This window comes from Balaenoptera borealis, assembly GCF_965194805.1.
Source record: "Balaenoptera borealis genome assembly, chromosome: 6".
Lineage (NCBI taxonomy): Eukaryota > Metazoa > Chordata > Mammalia > Artiodactyla > Balaenopteridae > Balaenoptera > Balaenoptera borealis.
In genome coordinates, this window is record NC_138863.1 from 55,468,238 (window position 1) to 55,492,164 (window position 23,927).

Sequence of the window (23,927 nt, forward strand, 5' to 3'; positions counted from 1 at the left end):
GTGAGTCCCAAGTTCCTTCACTATCCTTGTGGTTTACCTGTGTAATTAGTTGCTTTGTAAATTAACCCTCTTAGAATTACTTTGAGTGTGCTCTATTTCCTGCTGGAACCATGACTAATAGCTATACCATTCTACAAATGGAGAATGAAGATGAAATGGCAGCTGGTGCCAGATCGTCACACATCTTATCATGCAGCCCTCCATCACAGCCCTCTGGAGCATCTTAATTGTGCCCTCTGTCACCTTTCATTTTCTTCCTCAACAGTTGACTCCTTCAGTGGCCTCATGAACCAAGCAGGGAATAAGTCTATAGCCAATTCAAAACCAAGCCACAAATGCTCAATTCCTTCTCCTACCCTTCCCAGTATTCTACTCCAACTCCTCTTGGCACTGTAGACTGTGAGATTCTCAATCAAAGGCAGAGGTTTTGTCTTGGTCTTCTTTTGTTCCTAGAGCCTGGAACATAATACATCTGAAACAGCTGCTTATGTAATGAATACATGGAAGATGGAATTAAGGAAGTGTCTATTTATTAAGCCCTGTTTCCAGGCAGCCCAGGGGTGGTCTGTTTCTCTCCCTTCCTTGAAGATGCTCATTGCTTTTCTTGCCTCCTTGCACAGCAGTGCTGCTCTATTCTGACCAGTCGTGTGCTGGTAAATGGCTTTTGTTGTTTTTCTATAACAGCTTTAATGAGATGTAATTCACATGCCATACAATTCACCTATTTAATATGTACAATTCAGTGTTTTTAGTATATTCACGGAATTGTGCAACCATCACCACATTCAATTTTAGAACATTTAATTACCCCCCCCCCCCAAGGCCTTATACCCATTAGTGGTTACCCCTCCCCCACCAAACTTTCGTACATCTCCTCTTGCTCCCATCTCCTGGCAACCACTAATCTATGGATTTGCCTATGCTGGACATTTCATATAAATGAAATTGTACAGTATGTGGTCCTTTGTGAGTGACTTCTTTCACTTTGCACACTGATTTCAAGCTTCATTCAAGTTGTAGCATGTATTAGTACTTCATTCATTTTTGTTACATCTAAATTTATTCCACTATATGGATACACCACATTTTATTTATCCATTCATCAACTGGTGGGCAGTAGAATTGTTTCCTCTGAATTCTGGTAGGTGTTTGACAACTAGCAATCTGGGGAAAGAAAGTCCTTCTTCATAGCATTTGTTGATTTCCTTGGTGTAAATACCCCCATCATGGCTGATTGCAAGCTACATGATGTCACTGAACAGGGAGTTGGAAAGAGATGCTAAAACAGGCTCTTGTGAGCCCCTATAAGCCAGCTCCAGCATACCACTCTGCCCATCTTTACTGATGGGTCACCCAAGTTACCAGAGATGTGGCCACACACTATTACTTTAGGATAATAATAATGATAATAATAAAAGTAATACAACAGGGAACATTTATTGAGCACTTTATGTGTACCAGGCACTGTGCTAAGCTCTTTTTTCTCATTTAATTCTTGATCACAACTCATCTCCTTAGCAGCCTGCAGCTCCGAACTACCAATATTCTATGCTTGATTCAATGTCTCCTAGCTGGTCTCCCTACTGTTTCTTAAGTACTCCAAACACATTATATCTCACAACTTCAGCACACTTCCTCTAACTGTTACACTCTTTTCCACAGATATTAACATAGCTCATTCCCTCATTTCTACCAGATCGCCGCTCAGGTATTCCCTCCTCAGAAAGGCCTTTCTACCACCTCATCACTTTATTTAATACTTTGCCAAGTTTTGTTTTTCTTCATAGCACTTATCACTGACATTCTCTTATTCTGTATACAGTTGACCCTTGAACAAAGTAGGAGTTAGGGGCGCCAACCCCTGCGAAGTTGAAAATCCGCCTATAACTTATAGTTGGCTCTCTGTATCAGTGGTTCTGCATTCATGGATTCAACCAACCCTGGATCGTGTAGTACTGTAGCATTTGCTGCTGAAAAATATCCGTGTATTAGTGGACCTGCAGTTCAAACCCCTGTTGTTCAAGGGTCAACTGTATTTATTTGTTTACTGGCTGTCTCCCCACCACACTGTAAGCTCCGTGAAGGCAGAGTCTTTTGTTCACAGTTGCATTGCCGGTGCCAAGACCATGCCCTTAATCACACTACTAAGCTGGGGAATTTGGAATTTTCAAACAAGTGCCTCTCTTCTCCCTCTCTGCTCCTCCTGCTGCTGTCAAAGGAATGTTTAGAGAACATTATACCCCAGTCCCTGCATCTCTGTTACTGGCCCAAATCCTGGTAGAGCTAGGACTCAACTGACACAGGTGGGAGACAATGCAGTGATGTGGCTGAGAGTGTACCTCCCTCTGGAGCCAGTCTCAGGACCCACATCCCAGCTCTGGCACCACCTCACTGTGTGCGCTGGGTGAGTTACTCAACTCCTCAGAGTTTCCTATCTTTAAAACAGGATAATAAGAGTCCCTACCTCATACATCTGTTGTGAGGATTACATTAACATGTTAATTTAAAGTGATCAACACATAGCAAGTGTTCAATACACCTTGTTGAGTACATCGTCTGGAGTAAGCTTTACTTACTGCGTAAGTCACTTGTGTGTCCTGCCACATGGAAGCCCCGTAAAACTCGCTACCTGCCTCCTCTACAGCTTTTCTATTACCCTCATCACTGGCATTCTTTTTTTTTTTTTTTTTTTGTAAGTGCAGTTTATTTATTTATTTTAATTAATTAATCTGTTTATTTTTGACTGCACTAGGTCTTTGTTGCTGCACGCGGGCTTTCTCTAGTTGCGGTGAGCGGGGGCTACTCTTCGTTGTGGTGTGCAGGCTTCTCATTGCGGTGTCTTTTGTTGCGGAGCACAGGCTCTAGGCACGCGGGCTTCAGTAGTTGCAGCACGCAGGCTCAGTAGTTGTGGCTCACGGGCTCTAGAGTGCAGCCTCAGTAGTTGTGGCGCGTGGGCTTAGTTGCTCTGCGGCATGTGGGATCTTCCCTGACCGAACCTGTGTCCCCTGCATTGGCAGGTGGATTCTTAACCACTGCACCACCAGGGAAGTCCTGTCACTGGTGTTCTGTAAGAGCACTTCTAGATTGTCCTGCTGTCCCAGGGAACTGGATGGTTCTCCATCTGCTTTTGTTTCTCACAAAAGAGGAGACCCTTGGGCTTCAAGAGAGTGTGATCAGCCTGCTTCTCTTTCCTGGCAAATCACCTAAGCTTAGCCACTAAGTTGGAAAAGGCCTAAGGGAAACCTGGTTATTCTTAGCCTAACTAGCTGAGACTAGCCAGATCTGGAGCATCCCTAGGGCTGGGGAAAGAAAAGCTCCCACAGAGGAGAATCTTTACCCACAACCCTAAGATACTGAAAGTAAAGGAAGCCAGACTGAGTGAAGAAAGAAAGAGATGGCAAGTCATTCATGAAAAGAAGAGTAACCACCCGTATGCAGGACTGCCTTGGAAGGAAGCCCTGAGGCCCTCAAGTCCACTTTACTATGTGCTCCTGCTAGGCAGGGTCCCTAATCCAAGGACCTGTGTTTTACACCCTCCTTCCGTGTACCACCCTCCCGTGCCCAACCCCAGGACCATGAATTTGGTTAAAGTCATGAATTGCTCAGATGGGGAACTTCATTTAGTAATTTCCATAAATCTCGTTCTGTTACTATTTACTGAACGCCCACGAGGAGCTGGGCAGTATTAGTGGGCAGTCCCAGGAATCCTAGGAGCCAAGAATCCACAGTCACATCCCAGAAATATAATCCCCCTGTCTCTCAGCATCCTTATTTCCTCGGAGTCAGCTTCTGGGTCTGATCCATGCACAACACAAACACTTCCTAGTACCTGGGCTCCCGCGGGGCCTCTGTGAAACGCTGGAGGATTAAGGGGCGGGGAATAGGGAGGGATGGGGAGGTAAGGAAGGAAGGAGGGGGAAGGAACAAAGTGCGTCTCCCCCCTCTAATCGTGTTCCGATCAGGAGTCGGCCGTGTTCCCAGGCGCCGATTCCGGCCGGCAGTCCAGAGACTCTTCCAGGAACCGCCTGGCATCCTGGCCGCGGACTTCGGCTGGTCTGGCGCTCGCGTCTCCCTCCTCCCACCTCTCTCCTCTCTCCGGGATCCGTGCCTCACTCAGGGGCGTGTCCTGCCCTACCTCCCTTTCACAGTGGTCCACTCATCCTGTTACAGCGACGGCGGTGGCGGCGGCGGCGGCGGCAGCCAGAGCAAGAGCAGCGGTAGCTCGGCGTTTTCAGAACGAGCGGCAGCAGCTCTGTGGGGGCACCTGTGCGGCGCAGAAGTAGCAGGACCGGGGGTGGGGTTCGTGCCAGCCGCTGAGCCCGAACGAGGGGCGCTTCCCAGCCCCTTAGGATTCCACTGCTCTGCAGAATCTCGGCCCGGAGCTGGGAATACTGGTGGGGTGTCATGTGCAGGGCCGGCTAGACGGCTGGGGCAGGGAAACATTTGGTCCAAGTGTAGAGAGGCAGAGAAAGCTGTGTCTGGGACCATGACAGCCTCCCGCCTGGACTTTGGGGAGGTGGAAAGTTTCCTGGACAGGCACCCAGAGTTGTTTGAAGATTACTTGATGCGGAAGGGGAAGCAGGAGATGGTGGAGAAGTGGCTGCAGAGACACAGTCAGAGTCAGGGGGCTTTAGGCCCAAGGCCCACACTGGCTGGCACAAGCGGCGTGGCTCACGGCGGTGGCAGAGGTAGCAGCAGCGTTGGTGATGGCACCGGACCAAATGGCTCTGCTAGCAGCCAGCACACTCCGGGTGGTGGGGACTCAGGTGGGGTTCCCCTGAGCCCCAGCTGGGCCAGTGGCAGCCGCAGCGATGGGAGCCTGCAGCGGAGAGCTTCTCAGAAAGAGCTAAGGAAGAGTTTTGCCCGCTCCAAGGCCATCCACGTGAACAGGACCTACGATGAACAAGTGACCTCCCGGGCCCAGGAGCCCCTGAGCAGTGTGCGGCGGAGGGCACTTCTCAGGAAGGCCAGCTCCCTGCCCCCCACCACTGCCCACATTCTCAGTGCCCTGCTGGAATCGCGGGTGAATGTGCCTCAGTACCCCCCTACCGCCATGGACTACAAGTGCCACCTCAAAAAGCATAATGAGCGTCAGTTCTTCCTGGAACTGGTCAAGGATATCTCCAATGACCTTGACCTTACCAGTCTGAGCTACAAGATCCTCATCTTCGTCTGCCTCATGGTGGACGCTGACCGCTGCTCTCTCTTCCTGGTGGAAGGGGCAGCTGCTGGCAAGAAGAGCTTGGTCTCCAAATTCTTTGACGTGCATGCAGGAACCCCACTGCTGCCCTGCAGCTGCACAGAAAACTCAAACGAGGTGCAGGTCCCCTGGGGCAAAGGCATCATTGGCTATGTCGGGGAGCATGGAGAGACGGTCAACATTCCTGATGCCTACCAGGTAGGACTTTGCACTGTCCCCTTCCAGAGCCCCATTGGTCTGGGAACCAAGCCTTCTGTTACCCTTTGGCATCCAGGAACACATTAATGTAGACTCTTCACAATATGAATTTTAATTTTTTTAAAATTATTTATTTATGGCTGTGTTGGGTCTTCGTTTCTGTGCGAGGGCTTTCTCTAGTTGTGGCGAGCGGGGGCCACTCCTCATCACGGTGCACAATATGAATTTTGCTATTTAAATTCCTTCTGAGTTTAGACTAGTTAGAATGTTACTACACTATCTTTGATCTAATGGTCTTTTCCTAACACACAGTAGCTTGTGGAAAATTCATATATCACAGGGGCTACGTTTTGTACCCAATAATACCTCGTGTTTCTCTGTCAAGATACCTTGTCTTTAAGAATGTCACTGTATGGTTTTAGAATGCATTTGTTAGGTGCTAGAAAAAGATGTCTACTCCAGAATTCCAGTGTTAGTCTGAAGAAAATGGGCATGTTGGTGTCTCTGATGTCATTTTGGGACCGTAATGCATTTCATTCTCATTCAAGACTGGGGAGAGATCATGAGTTCCAAGGTAAGGAAGATGAGGAAAAGAGGAGGAAAGTCAGGGGAAGAATGGGCCTCCGACCCATTTATGCCTTTTTAGCATCTATTTTAACTGTTTCTGTTGTTGAGCTGAGAGGCTGGACAAATTGAGGGGTTATTTAGGCTTGAATCCAGCATTATCTGCAGTCAGCTTTTGACAGGACTGAGCAAGTAGGTTTTTAGTTTGTGAAACAAACAAAAAATGGATAATTTTCTAGCAATTCCAAAGGCAATGAGCAGGGTGAACATGCTAGTTTCAGGGGGAGAAGGAAACCCAACATGCTGTCGTCTGCTATTTCTAAGCCTTTTATTTTCACAGTGATTTGAACTTGCTATTAGATCCCGGATCTGAAAGCCAGTCTGTTCTAATTTCTTCAGTATCTATTCACTGAACATAATGAAACTGGATGCCACTTTCTATGGGACTTCTTTGGTGTTCATAATAATGGAAAGTTCTTATCCTTGGTCGTGAAAGTTTTATAGTCATTTGATGAGCTCTTCTTCCAGTTGTCTAATAAAGCTGCATGTTTCTCTAGAGTTTGTTGCTGTTGCTCAGAATAGCAAAAGTGGTGGGAAGGACACTAAAGGTAAAATTTTCTCTATTTCATCTGAAAGTTGACAATATTATGTAGAAAATTGACGAGCTTGTACTGAAACCAAGTTTCATGTTTTTGTGAGATGTCTATCAATATAACACTTTAATGTTAAGGAATGCCTATCAAAATACCATTTTTATTTACTTTTTTATTGATTAGATGCATTATTCATTATATCCTTCTTAAAGACTTTGATAGGTTTAGGACGAGCAAGCAGTGAGTGATCTTTAATAAGTGTCTATTTCTCTATAACCCTAGAAAGCCATGGGAAGAAATAAAAGCATTTAATAATTGATATGTTGAAGATTCTGTAAAAAGTTGAACAATCACAAAATCTTCTCTTTCTCATTATTTCCACATCCTTATTGTGTGCTTGGGCTAAAAAAAATCCCTTCCTAGTAGAATGATGCTTGTTATAGCCCAGAATTGCAGTCTTTTCTCTTTATTGCCCTTACTTTTCTTATTCTTCCCCAACTGATTTTCTCCATTTCTATAGCTTTTGTTTCTTATTCCCCTCTGTCAGCTCCTAACTTTTATTTAATACTGTTCATATGCTGTCTTTTCTTCAAGAGCATAATTCTCAGCTTCCTCAGCAGTTAACTTGTCTTCCTGCTGCCTAGAATTGAGGCTAGAGGTGTTACCACAGGCATAGAAAATCAGGTTTTCAGCGGCTGATGTTTCTTCAGGGCCCTACTCTACTCTGAAGACAGACGGTAAAGCAAAGTTGCCTTTTAATATTTGGGAGCTGACTTTGGGAATGGAGAGTTCTTCTTTTATCCCCCCAGGGTAGTAATGATGGCTGTAAAGACTAGGTTGTTGGGAGGACTGGCAAAAGGCAGGGAGGGGAAGTGTGTTATAGAGTTTAAGATCTTGGTTCACTCTTTGTCTTCATTTTGATCTGCTTAGAAAGTTTCTCTTTTCTTTCTCCATTATCTTCTACCATATATGTCTGTATTTTTAACCTGGTGTGTTTTTCTTCATTTTTACTTCACTACTTTTCTTCAATAAAATTACCTTTTTTTCTTTATTATGGTACACCAGTCACCATTACTGTGACCTTGGGAGAATTTCTTGATCTCTGAGTCTCAATTTACTCATATGCAAAATTGGAATAATAACACCTCTGTGGTAGATTATTGTTTTGAAAATAAAATGAGATATTGCATTAAAGCCCCCAAAACAGTACCTGGCACACTTCAATTATTCAGGAAATGGTAACAGTTTATGATGACCATGATGATATCTAGTTTACTAGTATTCTTTTTCTTTCTCTTTATCTCATTTTCCATTTTTTTTCTCCTTATCTGGGGCTGAGATATGAACTCAGCACATCCTGACCAGCCTTATCTTTCCCTAAGCAATACTCCACCCTTAAATTAAATATTTTAGAACCAACTTTACATTCAAGGAATATGGAAATAGCTACTCTTCCACCTTTTGCTTAAGATTCCTCTAAATGTGATTGATAATACTTGACCATATCCTATCCTATCAAAAGTTCTACATTTTGTTCCTTTTAGAACTCATGCAATATAAAACTTTTTATAAAGTTGTATTAATGTTGCATCCTTCCCAAGTTCTAGTGTTTTCCCTTCTCCTCTCCATTTCCGGCTGTTATAGATTTCTCTTAATGAAAACTGACGACCTTCCAAATGCATATTCTTTTATCACAATATTGTTGTAATTCTGATAGTATACGTAAACATCTTGACATTTCCATGTAAAAATATAACCATCCTCCCTGATTCTTTATTAACTACTATATTTTTAAGGTGTTTCTTGCTCAGGATCAACTAGTGTGCTTTTTTTTCTTCAGGAGATGAACTTTGAAGAACTTATCACATGGAGTTTAAAAATTTAATTATTTGATAAATAAGATTGATGATCCTCTTAGAGGTTCAGAATATGGGTGAGAGAAAGGCATTGAAAACACTTACAAAATTATAATAAACATGGCATCCCGAAGTCAAGAGTAGACTAATGAACTACTAAAGTCGAATAAAAGTTTTGACAGCAAAAAAACTCCTCAGTTTATTTCATTATTTTTCATTACTTTTCTCAATTAGTCCTAAAAAACAGACTTGAAATTAGGAGACAAATAAAGAATTGGAAGTGAAAAAAAATTTATTCTACGTATCCAGTATTATAGTGACTGCAATCTACCTTTTTTCCCTGTTATAAGTTACTAAACAACCCACTTTAATATAGTAATGAAAAAATAGCCCTCAAGAGGTTGAAAATAAGAGCACTCAAGTAACAGGTGTTCTCTTTGAGGTTATTCTAAGCATTCAGAATATAGAACTTTAAACATTAATAAAAAGTGTGAGATGATATTTTTGTTAGTGTTGATAATGATGATACAGGTGTTTGATGGACTTTTGGTTTGAAAAGCAGCCAGGATGTTTTGTTAGGTGAGCTGAGAGGAGGAAAGGGGATGACGCAGAAGGGTTACAGGTGTGCCAGGCTTTCAGAAAACCCGATCTATTTGCACAACAGATTCATTTATTCATCATTTCCAACAAACATACACTATACACTGAGTGAGTGCCCATTATACCTAAGCCCTGGGTAGGGGCCTTGTGGGTGTACAAAAGTAAGAGGACATGCTTCTTGCCTTCTAGGTACTTCCAAGTTCTTCCAAGTACAAAGTTTTGTACTGTTCACAAACAACTGATGTCAAGCTGTACTATTGATAAATTGATAAATAAATGACACAAACTAAATGGCATTAGTCACAGAGGAAAACGGAGTCACATTGTGACTTGGATCATTATAGAAGACTTCATGGAGGAGGTGTCAGTCAAGCTGGGAAGAGGGTTAGTTTTCACTGTTGGAGATAGCTGTGGAGTAGGGGAAGGCATCCAGGTACAGCAAAATGGCTTCAGCAGAAACACAATAATGAGCAACCCAAAATATGTATAGGGGATAGTGAGTGGTTTAATTTGGTCAAAGTATTGCATATGCTATAGAATGGGTATGCAAAAATAGGATGGGGGCAAAAGAAGAAAGAACCTTGAGTGCCTGACTAAAGAAATCGAGCTTCACTAACAGTAAGCCACAGGGAGCCCTTGAGAACCTTTTAGCATGGTCAGAGTGGGGTTTGGGGTAACCTGGTGGCAGTGGCTAAATGGATTGAACAAGGGGAGGCTCAAAGCTGTGAAAATAATTAGGAATCTATTATGATGGACTGGTGGAGCCAGATGAACTACTGAACTAAAGCACGAACAGTAGGAATAGACAGCAGAGGACAGATGGGGATGTCCTGCAGGTGTGAATTTGGGCAAGGAGGGAGGGAAGTCAGTGATGACTCAGAGACTCTACACCTGAGAAATATGGAGAAGGGTAAAGCCATCGTTAAAAATAGGAAGAAAAGCTGGATGAGTAGAGATTCTAAGTAGAGCCAGCTACATAATTTGTGGAGCTCAGTGAAAAATGATTAAGCAGGAGCCTGGCTGGAGGTGGAGAAGTCAGTATTCCCTTCCCAAGGGTCTGCTGCTCCAACCCACAGCAGATGTGTGACCCCCAAATGATTTCAACCTCCATGCTGAGAAATTCTCGGTACCTGGATTGGGTGTGAGTGAGAGGCCCTTGCTGAGTTGCCTGCTGAATGTGCCATAGTGCTGCCAGCTCTGGGTGGGGATGACCACAGCCTTGCTCCTCTTCGTGACGGCATGGGGCAGGCACCTGGCCCTGCCCCCACTCCCACCCAGGCCCCAGCCAGGAGCAGAGGGCAATGGCAGATCAGTTGGGCCTCACTCTCAACAGTTTTGACCTGATTGTGGCTCCTGGTCTCAGGGCAGGCCTGACAAGGGGGTAGGCCGGGTGGGGCCTAGGGTACCAGGCAGCAGGAATCCGTGGCCAAGAACCAGTCCTGGGCAGGCAGTGAGAGGGGAGACTGAGTGTGAGCCAAGGCTCCAAGCTCTGGGCTCATACACTATTGTTCTGTTGGACTTCGTTTACAAAGCACAAGTACAAAGATAAAATTATTGAGAATTTCACACAGCACAGCATTAAACCTCAAGCAGGGAGCCCCTGTGCAACTGCACTGGTTACATGCCCAAGAAGCCGGCCCTGATTCTGAGTCATAGTGAGTCTTAGGTGGAAAAGTTCAATTTTATTCCCGTCTAGTGTCTACTGCTTTCGCATGGCCTCAGCTCCATTCTAATTAAATTCTGTGCCATTTTCAATGGCTGGATAGTGCTTTTCTATTTCTGTGTTTTTCATCCTTTCTGCCAGGACTCCTCTTTCTCCATCTTTGTTCATTCAGATCTTGCTCTGCCTTCTCATGATATAAGAAAGGAGAGCTGATTGCTTCTCCTTGAAGAGAAGAGATGAAAAACCAAACAAAAAATTATACTGGAAGTTATATTTAAGAATGCATTGCACTGGGACTTCCCTGGTGGTGCAGTGGTTAAGAATCCACCTGCCAATGCAGGGGACACGGCTTTGATCCCTGGTCCGGGAGGATCCCACATGCCGCGGAGCAACTAGACCCGTGAGCCACAACTGCTGGGCCTGTGCTCTGGAGGCCGCGAGCCATAACTACTGAGCCCGCGCGCCTGGAGCCCATGCTCCGCAACAGTGAGAAGCCTGCACACTGCAACGAAGACCCAATGCAGCCAAAGTAAATAAATAAATAAATAAATTTATATAAAAAAAAGAATGTATTGTACTATACTGCTATTATATATAAAATAATAATATATGATATTTAATAACTTATTTTCACTGAACTTCATTTTTCATTTTATTTTAGAATAATTTCCATTGAAATAAATATATTTAAAAGTGTTTGGTCTCAGAAGGGATTAATTTCATGTATCTAGAAGATTCAGTGGTGAATATGCTTATTCCCTGATAAGCCAGCGATGACCGACATGGGTCTATAGTCCTATGATTGAATTGCTGAGATTTGCTTAAAAGGCAGATGTTGCTTCCACTCCAACATTAGAATTACAAAGGAGTTTCATGAAATCTCATTTCAACTTTGCACAGTGTTTTAAAAATTCCCTCAAGCCCACAACCATGTTCACTAGCCCAGAACCTGAATTGATTTTGTGTTTGAAGCAGGAAACATTTGCTGTTTCAGCCCCTCTTCCTGACAGACACATGATCATAAGAAACAGTGACAAATTGCATTTGCTGCTTTGAACATGAGGATAGATTACAGAAAAGTACAGTTCCTACAGCATCATGGGGAGGTAATTTAAGGTTAACTTAATTTTTTCCCAGCCCATAATCTAAATGTTTACTAATCTGACCAATTTATTTTGGTTCCTGAGGTTTGGGTCACCCATTTATTTACAAGGCTGGCTTAATTTGGAAGTTAGTGTTTCATGTTTCGTATAGTGTTGAAGAGTCATATGAAGCTTTCCTCTGAAATAGCTTTGAGTTGTTTTATGGAAAGTCAACAAGATCCTTGAGGTCCACTACTTGCTACTTTAGTCACTTATTTTAAGGGTAGTTTGCATTTAACCACATTCTTTTGGAAAGTGGAATTTGAATCACAGAAACAGTTTAGTCATAAAAGAGTGGGTTGGATTTCTAATATTTTAGGAGAAACTTTGGTTTCCGATCATTCACAGGCATTCAGGCTAAATTTATTTGTTTATTTATCTATTTTTAGGATTAAAATAGTAAAGATGTTTTCCTGGCATAAAAAAGTGTGTATTTTCTATAATTCCAAGAGTTTCTTATTAATTGGTTGTTTCAGCAGCTGAACAGTGGTTTCACATATTAATGATAAATTCTGTTTCCTTTCCTAAAACATAGCTTTAGGCTGTTGCAAATTTAGTTCAAAAGATCTTTTTCACCTGAGTGAAAAAAATGAGGAACCTTTGAGATACCTCTTTAGGGTATCAAGTTTTAAAAAATGTAAACATGATAGAAGGGAAATGGAAGCTCCCCTGTTGATTAACAATAACTCTATTTATGGAGCACTAACTACAAGCCTGGCATTAGCTCTTCAGCAAGCATTGCCTCTTTTCATCCTCTCAACAGTCCCCACAGGTAGCTTATTGCCACCCCCATTTTACAGAAGGAGAAACTAAGGCTTGGGAGGTTAAGTAATTTGTTCAAAGTCACTCAGCTGGTAAGTGAGGGAGCTGGGATTCAAGCTGAGGTCTTCGGATTGCAGAACCTTCATGCTCGGCCGCTCTTGTTGTGACCTCTGCTGACCATTAACTGTTGTGTGTACATTCAGGTCTGTCCCTTTGCTTTCCCCTTTTCTCTGCCAGTTTAAATCCTCTCATCCCTTAAAGCCCATCTTCATGAAACTCTTGGTGATCCTCGCCACATCCCACCTAAACTGGATATAATCTCTCCCTCTTTTGAACTTCTGTAATGCTTTAAATATGCTCCTTTCTGTTTTCTTAATATTATAAGTATTTGGGTATATAAATGACTACTTGACTGTGAACTCAAGGTCATGACTTCTCATTTTTCACTGCAGTATAGGGCTTAATGCAAGGTTTTCTATTCAATTGAGTAATTACCACTGATACCTCCTTATGTGGTCAGTTCAGTCACCTCTAACCAGAAATTTCAGCCTATTCAGCCAATATAGCTAATATTATTCAGCTAATATAGACAGTTAAACCAGGAAATTCATTTCATGAACACATCTTTTAATTATTTGGACCTTATTTTATAAATTTTTTAAAATAGAACTTATAAAGCCCAGATAACTGGTGAATTATCTGAACTGCTTTTCTGCATTAACTGATCTTTTTTTAAAAATTTATTTATTTTATTTACTTATTTTCGGCTGCGTTGGGTCTTTGTTGCTGTGCGCTGGCTTTCTCTAGTTGTGGCGAGCGGGGGCTACTCTTTGTTGTGGTGCGCAGGCTTCTCATTGTTTTGTTGCGGAGCACGGGCTCTAGGTGTGTGGGCTCAGTAGTTGTGGTGCATGGGCTTAGTTGCTCCGCGGCATGTGGGATATTCCCGGACCAGGGCTCAAACCCGCGTCCCCTGCATTGGCAGGCGGATTCTCAGCCACTGCACCACCAGGGAAGCCCTGCATTAATTGATCTTTATGTTAATTGCTGGACCCTCATCCCCTCATCCCTTCCATTGTTTTTTTGTTTTTTTCTTTTACTTCATTTCATGTGGAGATCATGTTATAGAGAAAGTAGGCTGTCGCTGACCAAGTGGTAACAACTAGCAACAGCCCACTGCCAGCTTCTTCTAGGCAAAAGCATTGGATGAAGCATGACTGTTCTGGCTAACTGAAATTTCTAGTTTTCTCATGACTACTTCATTCATACAGTATAACTTATTGAAGGTAAAACACCCCTTCCAGCATTAGGCCTTGAAGATGTTAGGATTTTTTCTTTGAAAATATTTCCAGATATGGGAGATTATATTGACCAACCTTATACTTATTTATAATGGGCTTATGAAGCCCTATTATTATATCGACCAACCTTTCAGGAACATTGAATTTTCAGGTTTATTGATTACATATCTTATGTTTCATATACTCTCAAAAGGTCTCATAAAAATTTTAACTTCTGAGATGGTGGCCTTTACATCCTACTCTTTCCAAGATGTAGTTATTAGATATGCATTGAACATGTCCAAGTGAGAGCTATCTCTTTCCCTTCTGTTCCTTATAGTTACCACCAATAAATTTGGCTGTTTGCTACACCTCCTCCTCAGCCCACCTTCAGGAAGAAATATTAAGGTATTTAAGGGTAAACAGTATAGCTACTCTTGCTATGTAGAAATTAACTGCCACTCCTAGATCTGAAGAGGAGAGTGCGACTACCAGAGCCTCTCTCTCAGAGGCTCTGAGAGGGAGTTACAGCTGTGGGAGAGCCAGAGCTGTGGCCCTGGGAGAGAGAACTCAGACACTGGCTAACCATGACCTGGACGAGAGCGAGCTGGGGAAACATTACCCTCCTCACACCCTGTATCTTCTGCCAGTGCCACTCATTGGTTGAACCCAGCCTTGCTTGAGGCCAAGAGGGCAAAGGGAGCCCTGGTGCAGTAGGTCATAGGAGTCAGCCTTCTGGCACAGAACAGGGCAGTGAAAGGTGGCAAGTGCATCTGGAGAGACAAATGGAGACTATCCAGAGTCACCAGGGATGTAAGTGTAGGAAGCCCAAGTCAGGTAGTAATATCCTTCACTGAACACTAACTTTCATCAGTCTATAGAGCATAGTGATTGAAATCTATCGAAAACAAGTTCAGAAATGCTGTAGTGGTATTTGACTGTCTTATTCTCTCCAAGTGGTTCTGTTTATTCCTGGCATCCTATTTCCCAGAAGAAACCCTATAGGAGGTAACCTGGGCCAAAGACACTTACAGGGAAGAAATGACATTGGTCTAGTTTATGGAACCTCTTCCCTGCAATGCCTGATTAAGCCCATTTGTTTGAGATTAAAATCTTAGATCACTAATCGCTTTGTTAAACTGTAAACGACATCAGAGTGTAAGAGAACATGTTCTAGACTTGGAGACAGGAATCTTGGACTCTATTCTCAATTCTGCCTTAGTTTTCTCAGCTGTAACATAAGGATGATATGTTCAGACACGTCTAGCCCATATGGTATTTTGTAAGGATCTAATCATTTGATTCTAATGAGATAATTGGAAAGCATATTTAAAAGGGTAAAGTAAGAAATGTAAGGCCACTCTCTCACTTCGTCCCAGCTTACCCATCCCCCTCCCCGTGTCCTCAAGTCCGTTCTCTATGTCTGCATCTTTATTCCTGTCCTGCCCCTAGGTTTATCAGAACCTTTTTTTTTTTTTTTTAGATTCCATATATATATATTAGCATACAGTATTTGTTTTTCTCTTTCTGACTTACTTCACTTGGTATGACAGACTCTAGGTCCATCCACTTCACTACAAATAACTCAATTTCGTTTCTTTTTATGGCTGAGTAATATTCCATTGTATATATGTGCCACATCTTCTTTATGCATTCATCTGTCAATGGACACTTAGGTTGCTTCCATGTCCTGACTACTATAATAGTGCTGCAATGAACACTGTGATACACGACTCTTTTTGAATTATGCTTTTCTCAGGGTATATGCCCAGTAGTGGGATTGCTGGGTCATATGGTAGTTCTATTTTTAGAACTAATACTGTTCTCCATAGTGGCTGTATCAATTTATGTTCCCACCAAGAGTGCAAGAGGGTTCCCTTTTCTCCACACCCTATCCAGCATTTATATTTTGTAGATTTTTTGATGATGGCCATTCTGACTGCTGTGAGGTGATACCTCATTGTAGTTTTGATTTGCATTTCTCTAATGATTAGTGATGTTGAGCATCCTTTCATGTGTTTGTTGGCAATCTGTATATCTTCTTTGGAGAAATGTCTATTTAGGTCTTCTGCCCAGTTTTAGATTGGATTGTTTGGTTTTTTTGATATTGAGCTGCATGAGCTGCTTGTAAATTTTGGAAGTTAATCCTTTGTCAGTTGCTTCATTTGCAAATATTTTCTCCCATTCTGAGGGTTGTCTTTTTGTCTTGTTTATGGTTTCCTTTGCTGTGCAAAAGCTTTTAAGTTTCATTAGGTCCCATTTGTTTATTTTTGTTTTTATTTCCATTTCTCTAGGAGGTGGGTCAAAAAGGATCTTGCTGTGATTTAAGTCATAGAGTGTTCTGCCTATGTTTTCCTCTAAGAGTTTCATAGTGTCTGGTCTTACATTTAGGTCTTTAATCCATTTTGAGTTTATTTTTGTGTATGGTGTTACGGAGTGTTCTAATTTCATTCTTTTACCTGTAGCTGTCCAGTTTTCCCAGCACCACTTATTGAAGAGGCTGTCTTTTCTCCATTGTATATTCTTGCCTCCTTTATCAAACATAAGGTGACCATATGTGCGTGGGTTTATCTCTGGGCTTTCTATCCTGTTCCATTGATCTATATTTCTGTTTTTGTGCCAGTACCATACTGTCTTGATTACTCTATCTTTGTAGTATAGTCTGAAGTCAGGGAGCCTGATTCCTACAGCTCCATTTTTCTTTCTCAAGATTGCTTTGGCTATTCGGGGTCTTTGTGTTTCCATACAAATTGCAAAATTTTTTGTTCTAGTTCTGTGAAAAATGGCATTGGTAGTTTGATAGGGATTGCATTGACTCTGTAGATTGCTTTGGGTAGTATAGTCATTTTCACAATGTTGATTCTTCCAAGCCAAGAACATGGTATATCTCTCCATCTGTTTGTATCATCTTTAATTTCTTTCATCAGTGTCTTATAGTTTTCTGCATACAGGTCTTTTGTCTCCTTAGGTTGGTTTATTCCTAGGTATTTTATTCTTTTGTTGCAATGGTAATCGGGAGTGATTCCTTAATTTCTCTTTCAGATTTTTCATCATTAATGTATAGGAATGCAGGAGATTTCTGTGCATTAATTTTATATCCTGCTACTTTGCCACGTTCATTGATTAGCTCTAGTAGTTTTCTGGTAGCATCTTTAGGATTCTCTATGTATAGTATCATGTCATTTGCAAACAATGACAGTTTTATTACTTCTTCTTTTCTGATTTGGATTCCTTTAATTTCTTTTTCTTCTCTGATTGCTGTGGCTAAAACTTCCAAAACTATGTTGAATAATAGCAGTGAGAGTGGGCAACCATGTCTTGTTCCTGGTCTTAGAGGAAATGGTTTCAGTTTTTCACCATTGAGAACGATGTTGGCTGTGGGTTTGTCATATAGGGCCTTTATTATTGAGGTAGGTTCCCTCTATGCCTACTTTCTGGAGAGTTTTTATCATAAATGGGTGTTGAATTTTGTCGAAAGCTTTTTCTGCATCTATTGAGATTATCATATGATTTTTCTCCTTCAGTTTGTTAATATGGTGTATCACATTGATTGATTTGCATATATTGAAGAATCCTTGCATTCCTGGGATAAGCCCCACTTGATCATGGTGTATGATCCTTTTAAGGCGCTGTTGGAGTTTGTTTGCTAGTATTTTGTTGAGGATTTTTGCATCTATGTTCATCAGTGATATTGGCCAGTAGTTTTCTTTTTTTGTGACATCTTTGTCTGGTTTTGGTATCAGAGTGATGTTGGCCTCATGGAATGAGTTTGGGAGTGTTCCTCCCTCTGCTATATTTTGGAAGAGTTTGAGAAGGATAGGTGTTAGCTCTTCTCTAAATGGAAACAACCAATTTTATTCTTTAGAGATTGCCTCAAAATAATCAGGATCAAGCATTCATGTATGTATCAATAGGAATGTAACAATATTAATTTCTTCTTGTAACAACCTTGTGAGGTTGTATAATTTAATGCAGGATTATATGGAAATAATTTAATGCAAAATGATATGAAAGATATGAAAATATAAAATGAAATAGATGTGCTTTCTCTCTAGCAAGTGAAGCCAAAATTTACTTCCAAGTCACCTCCTCTCTTTACTCGTGGCTGTTGATCTGAGCTTTCTCCTTGATTGCTACCTGAGCACCTACCACAGTATCTGGCATATAGGGCATATTGTAGGTTCTTTGTAAATTATATCTGAATTAAGAGAAGAGCCCTTGTTACAGCCTTTATTTCATCTCAAGAGTGACATACACTGATGGGACCATTATGTCAGTTCAGGTGTCTCAACAGTGGCACTATTGACATTTTAGACTGGATAATTCTTTGTTGGGGGAAAGGGGGGCTGATCTGTGCATAGAAGGATGTTTAACAGCATCCTTGGCCTCTACTCACTAGATGCCTGCCCAGTCCTGACAATTAATAATGTCTCCAGACACTGTCAATTGTCTTCTGCGGGCAATTCCTCCCCTTTTTAGAAACCGCTGATGTAGAATGATTTGGCAATAATCATGTACTGCCTTAGGAATATTTACAGCTTTTGATGCAGCAATTCCAGATCGCTCTAAGGAAATTTTTATGGGTATGTGCAAAGATTTGTCTATATGAATACTCACCACAGTCTTATTTATAATAGTGTAAACATATCAACCCAAACATCCAACTAGAGGGTTGGATAAATAGACTGTGATACATTTAAAATGGAATATTTAATCAGAGGAAATTGCTCACAAACTATTAAGTGAACAAAGCATATTTAGAAAACAATAACATCCCAGTTTTCTTAACAATAACAACAAAAGCATGAGGTAAGGGGTTGAGTTTACAATCAGACAGACTGGATTCAATTCCCAGTTCTACTACCTAAAAGTTATGTCATATTTCACTTCTCCAGTTGTTAGTTTCTGCAGTCCTAAAGTGGGAATATTGATTCCTATCTTAAAAGGTTGTTCTCAGAATTAAATAAAATTATATATGAAAAGTTTAACATTCTGTTTGTTACCTTTTGAGGACTCAGTGAAAAGTAATTGCAATAGCGCCTGCGGAAAGGCTGTAAGATGATACGCCAAAACATTAATAGAGGTGACCTCAGAGTGGTGGGCTTATTTTTCTCTTCTCTTTTGTGTTTTCTATTTATTTTTCCAAAATTTCCACATATGTATTAATTAATAGAATAACTGTAGTTGCTTTAATAGATAACACCTCCTAAGCTCGGTGGCGCACAGTGGTAACACAACAGAAGCTTATTTCTCACTCTTCCTAAACTCAGCAAAGTCTTCCTGATTGATGGGTAGCTCTCCTCCAAGAAGGGATTCTTTCCTTCCTAGGTCTTCACACCTTCAACATGGGGCTTCCAAGGTTGCCCTCAGCATCAACATCTTGTCAGCAGATGAGGGGAGAAAGAAATGGACAAATGAAGCAGGAGGACTTTGTGGGTCACGTCTGGAAATGGCACATATTTTCTGCTCCCATTTCACTGATTTTCTAGACTCTAGAACTCAGGCAGGTAGCCATACCTAAATGCAGGAAGGCTGGAAAATATAGTATAGCCTTGTCCCAAAGTGGCTCCCAGCCTCAGATCCCATCTAACTCATGCATGCAGCTCAAAGTGCAGGACCTTCAAGTGGGGAGCCGTCTCCTCTAGCAGATCCTCCTGGTTTTCACAGGCTGGAACTCATGTACATGATTAATTGCCCACAACAAGATTTGAGAGGGAAAATCAGCTGGGCTTTGGAAAAGGGATCTGAGAGACAGGGGGAGAAGATTCTTGCTGTTTTATTTGACGTTGTTGAGAATGGATTTGAGAATAGGACTCTGCAGGCAGGAAGTTTGCTAAGGAGATTGTTGCCTCTGAGCTCAAAGGTCTGAGGGTTAAAAGTTCAAGGAGTGGGGCCAAACCTGGCTACATAATTTGTGGGACCCAGAGAAAAATCAAAATTGAGGTCTTGGCAGAGTTCAGGGAAGTGAGTCTCCCCAGGCCAGCCACCAGATTGCAATCTCTGTGCCAGAACATGCTCTCTGTCCCTGGATCATGGTTGGGTGAGAGGCCACAGCAGAGTTGCTTACTGAGCGTACCGAGATGCTATCAGCCTGGTGGGGACAGCCAGCACCTTGTTTCACCCTGAGACACTTTAGGGCTCTTGACCTTCCCAGTATCCATGCCCATGACCTCACTGGGAATGGAGGGCAACATCAGAATGTGGGCACCCGCCCCCATCACATCACCCATCATCCAGACCCTGTTGCAACCCTGGGTAGAGGAAGTAGAGGTCATGGGCCTGGGGCAGGGAGTGGGAGGCTGAGAAACCATCAGGAAGCTGGATGGTGTGTGAGCCCCTGGAGCATGCTCCATCTGACTTAACCTACAAAACACAAATTCAACTTAAACTTCAAGTGGCGGGACAGGAAGGGAGGCTTCTCAAAATGGGACCCTGTGACTACACTGGATGCTCATCCATAAAGCCATTTTGGGGTGGCACCTATGCTTTGACTTTAAGAATAAACAATGAGGATGGCAAACTCCCCATGAAAGTTTTTTTCCCACCTACTTCCATAGCACTTTGCCCATATGACTCTTGCTATTTATTCAATTTTTGGTAATTTCTATTTTGGCTCACCTGTCTTTCTCTCCATTAAGCTGTGAGCTCCTTGAGGGCAGATGCTATGACTTTCTCAGCTTTGTAGCACCCTATGTGTGGCCCAATGCCTAGCTCGTTGTAGTTGGGTACTCAACAAATACTTGTTGTGTAAGTAAGTGAGAAAAAGGAATGTAATTGAGAATTTGGTCACAAGGGCAAGTGGCCTAGGTACTAGTACCAGGTTACAGGTCAGATTAAGACCAGGGGTTTAGCTAATAATGCTGAACTAGGCTACTTATAGGCCAAGGGTGCTTTCATTGTCCTAAGCAGAGGGAAGGGTTGGGCTCCCAGGTCAAGTGGTCAGGTACAGGGCCCTAGTGGTCCAGGCTCTGAAAGTTAGAGAGATGAAGGCACAAGGAACCAAGCATTTCATTTTTATCAGTAAAAAAGAGGAATTAGCAGAGTTGGGAGGATAAATGCAAGAGAAAAAAGATATCAACTGTGACTAATACAGCAGTCCCAGGGCTTTGAGAAAATAGTGATTATGTAGTTAATAATGGCAGCGTTGGAACAAAGAGGATATGGTCTGCTTTTCATATGTTTATTTAAATGGCAGTAGTGATGTCTTTTAGGCAAGGCAGGTGATTCGCTAGGGAGAGTATAAAAGGTCAGACTGGGAGCTCTCTGATTTCGGAGTGGTAATTTAAACCAAATTCATTCATGTAGAGAGCCCAGCACCAAGCCTTTGATGAAAGCAATGCACTACCACTACCACCATTTCCATTTCTCCCCCAAGAACCAGAAGTATTAATATTTATGTTTCTCTAGTCTGTACTTGTTTTCAGGAAGCATCCTCCAAGATTGTCAGATTCTTTTTTGGACTCTAGATATTTTAATTTGCATTATCTATCATTACCTTAGAAAAGATTCAATACTTTGAGAAGTATGTAATTCTTCTAAAGTCATCTGTGACCAATTGTGTTAAACAGTTAAATGACATTCCCACAGACAGTTATCACAATTGTTACCACTTCAAAGTTCAATGGAATGATACTATCAACAAGTGCATTTACCTAACATAGTTCAGAATCCTCTGAACCACTGGCTTGCCTCAGCCTCTTTCCTTTTCCTCTGTCTTCCTCTTTTTCCTTTCCTCTCTCATTTCTTTGTCTTATGCTTTCCATTTCCTCTTTTCTGACATTCCACACCTGTCTTCCTTTAGTGTAACTGCTTCCCTTTGTCCCTCCCAAATTTCCCTCTCTTTTTCCCCTCCCTATCCTATTCTCCCCCAGCCATCCTTTGAATTGGCTATCTCTCTTTTTCCTTATTCTTTCTTCTCTTTTCCATGTCTTCTTCTTGCCCTCTATGATATTACTGACTTGAACGTAAAGCAGATATAACATGAAAATAAGTTTTACTTATAATTTCCAAATCAAAGTTTAAAATCTCATAGACCTACCTCAGAAAACAATTGAGTTTCTTTTTTACGTCCATGTGGCCCGTGATTAGTATCTCTCTTTTAAATTTTAAAATTGGGTACATGGAATATTTGTCTTTCTTTTAAAACACACAAATTGTAATGACATTTCAAACTGTTAACCCATGTGGCCCATGGTTGTAATTTAGTTCCTGTAGGTCAATGCCTTGCAATGTGAAAAAGACCTTGCCCCTGAAGTATTGTACATTCTAAGTAGAACAAATGACAGGGAAATTGGTATTTAAACACTTGGTATACAATATCCAGGCTTTTATTAAAGTGAGAACAATGATAAATATTATTTCTTTGGTATTTCTCTTAGCCTAGTATCCACAAGGAATTCTTAGCAACAGTGACACAGAAGTTACCATGCCAGCAATTCTCAGGCTGATTGATTATTTGAGGTTTTGCCTCTGTTAACCTAAAGTTCCTGCTGGTGAATGTCCCCTTCAGGATATTTTTTTTTTCTTTTTTTCCTTTTCCTTTTGTAGGCAGAAAAGAAATATTTTCCATCCTCCTGAATCCACTAGGAAGCATGTGGGATTTAATCACCTCTGTTATTATATTGCTTCTCCCCCAACGTACTAACACTCTGAAACTTGCTTAATCATTTGTAAAATTCAGCCACAGGACTTGCTGCTGCCCTTCTGTGACAACCCATCACAGGGAAGGTCCACCAAACTTTATAAGCTATGTGACTCTGTTTCCTAGAGTTGATATTTTCTCTTGACTGAAAACCACATTGAACCTTAACATCTGTATCTTGCTTCCTTCTTTCTAGCAGAACGTAATGCCTGGCTTGTGTGTGGAAGTGTTTTTTTGTTTTTAAATTGTCATTCCAGTTTTATGAAAGATAATTTTTTCCCATCCTTGTTAAAGGAAGCCATTCATTAGAATGTGTTTCCAATTCTCAAATTCTGTATAAATGTACAAAGCTAAAGAATAGGGCAGTTTTTCAATATTTGAAATAGGAAAATTTGACTAAATGAGCATTAGACTACTTTTTTTTCCTTTCTTTTCCTCCATGCCTGTCACCTTTGATAAACTGCTGTTTGCCTAAGGAGACGTATATAATAAGATATCTATAATAATTATTACAAGAGAAATATTAATTTGTCCATTTTTTGGTGTTCTCTTTACAGAAATTCCATCTTTAAGTTCCTTAGTGCATTTGGAACTAAAAGTAATGTTTCCTATATTTGCATATTAATTTAAGCCTGGTATTTTTTCAGAATTATCTCATGTGATCTTCATAATAATCTGATGAGAAGGGGGTAGTGCATGTTATCTTCTCCCTTTTTTAGATTAGGAAGCAAGCACTGAGGCCTTTTCCCGAGACCACATGGCCATAAGTGTTAGACTTAGGATGCTCTATTCCTCTATCACTGTTTCTTCTACTCTTGGCTTTGAGAAGACCCAGTAAACAATATCTCTCTTTCCTACCCTGATCTGACTGAGATGAGAAATAAGACAAAAGAGGAAATGGGACATCAAAATATCACATTTACAACTTACTAAGCAGATACTGGAGTATGGGCTTGTAATACCTCCAAAATTAAATAGCCCTACACTCCCAGATATAGACAAAGCTGGACGCATACAGTCCTCCCCACAAGAGAGGCCCATCCCTTTGAAACGTACAGCATTGAGGAACAGAGCAGAGGCATGCTTCCTGTGGGCAGAAGATTAAGAGGAAGAAGGGGTTGGCGATGCATGCCCAATTAGTCTCCCTAGTACCCTAATAGGGTAACTCACCCTACCTCCTTGGGGAGGAGCAAGGAGACAGTACAAAGGCTGGCGAGCTTAAGGGAGATCTCTCCTCATGAAATCCAAAGAAGGCGGAAAGAGTTGTCCTCCTCTCACATATGCCATGCCATCTCTCAAATAGATTGTCATATCTGAAACACTAAGAGAACTCTGTCCTTCACCACCTTGACCTGCAACATTCTCCTGCCCCTATCTTATCTTCCTTATCCTCCGTTACCCAAGCCAGAAACCTAGCTGTCATCTTTGATT

At 41.6% G+C, this 23,927-nt stretch overlaps 1 protein-coding gene across 1 annotated transcript in view; it reads left to right on the forward strand.

Moving 5' to 3' along the window:
* The first annotated feature begins 4,402 nt into the window (after nt 1-4,402).
* PDE11A (phosphodiesterase 11A) overlaps nt 4,403-23,927 on the forward strand; it is a 423,005-nt gene continuing 403,480 nt past the window's right edge. Inside the window, exon 1 of the mRNA XM_082395677.1 lies at nt 4,403-5,398. Coding sequence (XP_082251803.1) covers nt 4,487-5,398 — 912 coding nt within the window. The 5' untranslated portion in view covers nt 4,403-4,486. The remainder of the gene's footprint in view (nt 5,399-23,927) is intronic.